Raw genomic sequence first — 5,521 nt, 5'->3', positions numbered from 1 at the left:
AGAGACGGCTTCCAAGGTACAGGGAATACTCAGCGTTCTCCAGAGTCCCACCATGGATCTGGATTACCAGAGCTGGGGACTGTTCACTGTTGGTGGAGGACCTTAGTCTTTTGAACGCCCATTTTTTAGTCATCCTCAGTAAAGATGTGGATGATTGCCTGACAGTCTGAGCACACGCTACGGCATCATCAGCGTACTAGAGCTCGATGATGGAGGTAGGGTGGTCTTGGTTTTGGCTTGGAGTCGGCTGAGGTTAAACAGCTTACCATCCATTCGGTAGTTCAGCTCCCCTCCGGTTGGAAACTTGGTGGCGGTCAGCAGGGATCCAGGTTTTCTGTTTGCTGCGGAAAAATGCAGATTTTCTCATTTAAAGGTTGTGTCCCGTGAGCCAGTTTTCCACCCACCTGACTGTGAACAAATCCATGTCACAGCTACTCAGTTTGCTAGTAAGAACTGGGTGCGACACCGCGTCGAAAGCCTTTTTAAAGTCCAATTCAGTAACATCTACCTCTACTCCTGAATCTACACACTTTGTGACGTGGGCATAAATAAAGACCAGGTTAGTCAGGCAGGATCTGCCTGCTATAAACCCATGCTGGTTGTCCCTTAACATTGCGATACCCGCTGGCCCCCCACAAATGTGGTCCTTTATGATTTTTTCTAAGGTCTTGCCAAGAATAGAGGTGAGGCTAATCGGCCTGTAATTCCCTGGGTCCTCCTTCCTCCCCTGTTTGAAAATAGGGACCACACTGGCCCTTTTCCAGTCCTCCAGGACCTGACCTGAGCCCCACGAGCGCTCAAACAGCTGCGCCAGTGGTTTCACTATGACACTGGCCAATCCTTTAGCACCCTTGGGTGAAGATCATCGGGGGCCGCCAACTGGAATACGTCCAGCCCCTCCAAGCACCCCTTCACTAGGTCAGCGCTGACCATTGCTGGGTTAGTATCTCTCTCACGCCAGACTAAAGTCTCATTGGCAGGCGTGTTTGTCCCCGTGTCCAGGAACACAGAAAATAAATCGTTTAAGAGCTCCTGCCTGTTACGAGCTGCCCTAGTCCATCCGTAGCGGCCCTAGGTTACCCTAGGGCACCTTCTTCCTGCTCCCTCTGTACCTTTTGTTACCTTTCATCTTAGCTGCCAACTTAGTTCTGTTTCTGCTTTGGCCTTCCTCTCTGCTTCCCTGCAAGCGTGAGCCAACTCTTTTACCCGAGCGGCTTGGACTCAGGTTCCTTGGGGCAGACCCACACTCCCCGGGGGAGCAGCTGGGGGGGTTTCCTCTGGGGCAGGGGGCACGGGGCCGGGAGATGCGCCCGGTGCTGTGGAGCCACGGGCAGGGCCAGGTCTGCAAGCGGCAGGTCAGAGCTGTGCCAGGGGCGAGAGGGGATGGGATCTGGCTTGGGGAGACGGAGAGGAAAGAGGACGGGGCATAGGCGGAAAGGGGCCTGGTGGGCATGGGTGTGGGTGTGTGTCTCGGATGCCTGGGTTCTCCATAGCTGCGGAAGAGGAGGGGGTGGGGGTTAGAGCAGTGGGGCTGGGAGCCCGGACGCCTGGGATCTGTGCCCTAGAGCCAGCCAGGACGCCCTTGGCCCTATCAGTTCCCGAAGGAGCGTCATATCCCTCGCGGGGGGGCTCCGCCTGGGGTCACCTGTCCGCTCAGCTGATGTTTGTCCAGCCTCTCCCCAGGCTCCGGCCCCCCCAGATGCAGCCGTGCCAGGGGCTGGAATACATTGCCAAGTCCGGGGGTGGGGCCCATTGCTGGGCGGGGGCGGGGGGGCGGGGGGGAGGACAGGCTGTTCCTGCTCCTATATAAGCAACTCCTAAACCCGCTGGGCTTTTCTTCCAGCCACGATGGCAACAGGTACCTGGAGCCTCCAGCTGCTGCTCGTGGGGCTGCTCCTGGCAGGGTCCCCAGCTCTGGGGGGTGTCCCCATGCCCGGGGGGCCCATGAACATCCCCGTGACTGGCGCCGAGGTCCAGGAAGCTGCACGCGTGGCCGTGGGGGCTTTCAACCGGGACAGCGACAGCCCTTACATCTTCCAAGCAGAGAAGGTCATCAGTGCCCAGAGCCAGGTGAGGGGCAGCGGGGCAGGGCGAGGGGTCTGGCCAGCACCCAGCACCCCCCAATCCCAGCCTGGGGGGTCTGTACAGTGTCCGGTGTCCCCAGATCCCGGTCTGGGGGTCTGGCCAGCACCCAGCACCCCCCAATCCCAGCCTGGGGGGACTATACAGCGCCCAGCGCCCCCAATCCCACCCTGGGGGGTCCGTGCAGCACCCGGTGGCCCAGTCCAGGCCGGGGGCTCTGACCCCCCCCCCAAATATCCGGCAGGTGGTCTCTGGCATCAAGTACTACCTGACAGTGGAACTGGAGAAGACCCAGTGCCTGAAGGGGGCAGGGGGACACTCCCAGAAGTGTGCCCTGCCCCCCACCAGCCAGCAGCAGGTGAGGGGGGCAGATCCAGCCAGGGGGCAGGAGGATTTGCGGGGGCATGGCGTTTTCCAGGGAGGACCCAGGTGTCCGGGTGGGGCGGGTAACTCTAGGGGTGACCCTGGCGGGGTGGGAGGCGGCGGTGGGGCAGGCTGTAATGCACCTAACAGCAGTGCGGGGGGAGGGGTGAAGTGGGGAGCCAGGCTGGGGGTGGGGGGCACTGTAATGCACCTAATAGCTGCCTGCCTCATATCCTGGAGCCTTTCCAGCTGGCAGGGCATGGAGGGTGGGTTCCCCACTGTAATACACCTAATAGCAGCCCCTTCCCAATAGCCTGACAGGGGTCTCCAGTTGGCAGGGGGTGAGTCTAGGCTTGTGGGTGGGGACAGGAGGAAAGAGTAGAAGTGCACCTAGTGGCCATAATGCCTCTAATAGCAGCCCCCTTGTGTTCCCAGCCAGGGAGGGGGGTGGCCATAATGCACCTTATAGCAGCACCCTTCACTTCTTGGTGGGGAAATCTGGCTACTGGGAATGAGGAAGGAGGGTGAAGGGAAGGTGCCCTGGCTGGGCAGGGGTGGGAGGTGTAAAGCACTTAATAGCAGCCCCCTTCACATCATGGGGGGACGCCAGCTGGCGGGATTGCAGGGAGAGGGAAGGGGTGGCCATAACGCACCTACTAGCAGCCCCTTTGCATCCTGGCGGGGTAGGGAAGGGGTCCTTCAGGCGGGGGGGGTACTCATTAGCTGCCACGGGCCCGATCCTGGGTGACACGATTCTCTCTCCGGCCTGCAGAAGCTGGTGTGCGAGTTCCAGGTCTGGTCCCGCCCGTGGCTCCACGACACCCGCGTCCTGTCTCAAAGCTGCGTCCCAGCCCAGGCCTGAGCTCCGACCACCGGCCTCCCAGCTCCGAGCTGGCCTCAATAAAAGTCTCCTCGCAGCCTCTGCCTGGCTCTTTCCTCCCTTCCCAGTGTCCCCCAGTTGCTCCAGTCACCCCAGTGCCTGGGAGATGTGTGTGGGGGGGAGGATGCCTGGGGGCCCAGAGGTGATCGTCGGGGCAGGGGCCACTGCCTCTGAGTTGCAGATGGGGGGGGGCCCTTTAAGGGGGCAGGGCTGTCCCCCAGGGGGCGGGGCCATGCTGATTAAACAGGGAAGTCTGTGGCAGGGGCAGTGGTGGGGTGTCTAGGGTGAGGGGCATGGCCATGTTCATTGGCAGGCATGATTCCCACCAGGAGGCGGGGCTCCCTGTGACCACACCCCCAGCTGCTCTGCTGATAGGTTGGCAACTTTATTTAAGCTCCCAGGAGCCTGGAGAGCTGGTTTTGTCCCTGGGTCCTGACCCCTGGCCCCCCAGATCCTCCTCTTGCTACTGGCAGCACAGCTGGCGCGGGGTCCTGGTGGCGGGAGCCACGAGTCTTGCTGTCCCACTCCGCCGTCCTGTGCCAGGTCCCCTGTGCCCCTTGCTTTCCACGTGACTTGAGCTACCCTATTTACCCAGCCCCACGCACCCCCTCTTGCCACCCTGCCCTGAGATACCGTATTTACCTGCCTCCCTCGTGCCCCTCACTTTCCATGTGCCTGATACTGTATTTTCCCACACACTACATGCCCCTCACTTTCCACCCAGCTGTCAGATATCTTATATCAAATCATACACTCATAGCAAATGCAGGCTGGAAGGGACCTCAGGAGGTCACATCTAGTCCAACCCCTTGCTCAGAGCAGGACCAGCCCCAAGGCTTTGTCTAGCCGGGTCTTAAAAACCTCCAAGGATGGAAATTGCACCACCATAGACGACTGCTGCCTCCTGAGTCGGGGGGGGGGGCACTTGCCCCCTAGCAGCCAGTCAGCAGCCAGACAGGAGGTCCCCCGCAGCTGATCATGCCAGCCGAGGGCAGGGGGTGTTCCTGGTCTGTCCTCCTTCACCAGTGGAGCATGTTCCTCTCTCTCTGCTGCCAGGGCTGCACATCTGTTCTCCGGTCGAACCGGTGGAGGTGAAGGTCTCTGCTTGCTGCCAGAGAGCACAAACCTCCAGCTTCCGCCCTCCTGGGAGTCCCGTCCTCTCCCTTCTCTACGCTGCCTCCCCAGTAATGCCAACGCTCATCATGACAAAATCATGAGACTCTGGATTTCCAAGTCAAGTGAACTCTGACTCATGATCTCCTGATAGACAGATCAGATCTCAGGAATTTTTCCGTGCCCCATCTGGGGTCACCAGGGCCAGACGGTGCCTGGTGACGTGGGGTCAGAGCCTGGGGAGAGGCCCAGACATACACCAGCTGAGCAGGAGGCAGGGACAGGGGTGACCCCAGGCACAGTCCCCGTCCCACCCCCATGAGAGAGGAGACATCTTCATCCCTGCTGGGCTCCTACGAGAACCAGTAGGGCCAAGGGCACCCTGGCTGGCTCTAAGGGACAGATCCCAGGTGTCCGGGGTCACTGATCTCCCTGCTCTAACCCCAACCCCCTCCCCTCCCCAAGCTGTGGAGAACCCAGGCATCTGGGACACACAGCAAACACCCAGGCGCCCTTTCCACCTATATCCCGTCCTCCCTTCCCTCCATCGCCCTAAGCTTGGCCTCGTCCCCTCTCTCTCCCCACCCCAACTCTGACCTTCCACTTACAGTTCTGGACCCTCCTGTGGCTCCATGACACCTGGTGCTGCCAGCCCCAAGGAAAAATATACCCAATTACTACCAGTTTGACTATAAAAGTTATTTATTGCTAAGCATATGAAATACATGAGGTGCTAGTAGTAATAGACATGCAAAAGAAAAACAAACACAAACAATGACAGTACTACCCTGGTTTCACTAAGCATTTGGGGAAACTTAGCTCAAGCTTGTCTCGTACGGCCAGAGCCGACTCGAGTTGCGTTAGAAATTGCTGGTACGTTAGGGCGGGCTGGTGAATGGAGAGGCAGACACAACTTATCGGTTGCAAAAAACTTTACTCACGCCGCTTGCAATCAAGACGCAGGTGGTCCGGTCGTCTGAACAACCACACGAGTTGTTCCAGCTGGCGGGGCCCAAGTCAGTTAATCCGTCCGCAATTCGAAGCCGGCGGGAAAAGGGTACGTCTGGGATTGCGCTCGGTGAC

The 5,521-nt window shown here is 59.4% G+C and overlaps 1 protein-coding gene across 1 annotated transcript; it reads left to right on the top strand.

Annotated features, from left to right (window-relative positions):
* The first annotated feature begins 1,812 nt into the window (after positions 1–1,812).
* LOC102373375 (cystatin-like) lies at positions 1,813–3,362 on the top strand. Its single transcript, XM_006039257.3, has 3 exons — positions 1,813–2,070; positions 2,327–2,440; positions 3,218–3,362. Exons 1-3 carry the CDS (start codon positions 1,849–1,851, stop codon positions 3,305–3,307), a joined length of 426 nt encoding a protein of 141 aa, XP_006039319.1. The 5' UTR covers positions 1,813–1,848; the 3' UTR covers positions 3,308–3,362.
* Positions 3,363–5,521: the final 2,159 nt, after the last annotated feature.

The sequence above is a fragment of the Alligator sinensis genome, unplaced genomic scaffold, assembly GCF_000455745.1.
Source record: "Alligator sinensis unplaced genomic scaffold, ASM45574v1 scaffold1860_1, whole genome shotgun sequence".
Lineage (NCBI taxonomy): Eukaryota > Metazoa > Chordata > Crocodylia > Alligatoridae > Alligator > Alligator sinensis.
The sequence above is the reverse complement of the archived record's forward strand: the minus strand, read 5'-3'. Positions and strand labels throughout refer to the sequence as shown.

What these genes read in the sequence shown, in the direction of transcription:
- LOC102373375 (XM_006039257.3), top strand. Translation starts at nt 1,849, where the DNA reads ATGGCAACAGGTACCTGGAGCCTCCAGCTGCTGCTCGTGGGGCTGCTC. An exon ending in TCATCAGTGCCCAGAGCCAG is followed by an intron (nt 2,071 to 2,326) that starts GTGAGGGGCAGC and finishes AATATCCGGCAG; the next exon opens with GTGGTCTCTGGCATCAAGTA. An exon ending in CCCCCACCAGCCAGCAGCAG is followed by an intron (nt 2,441 to 3,217) that starts GTGAGGGGGGCA and finishes TCCGGCCTGCAG; the next exon opens with AAGCTGGTGTGCGAGTTCCA.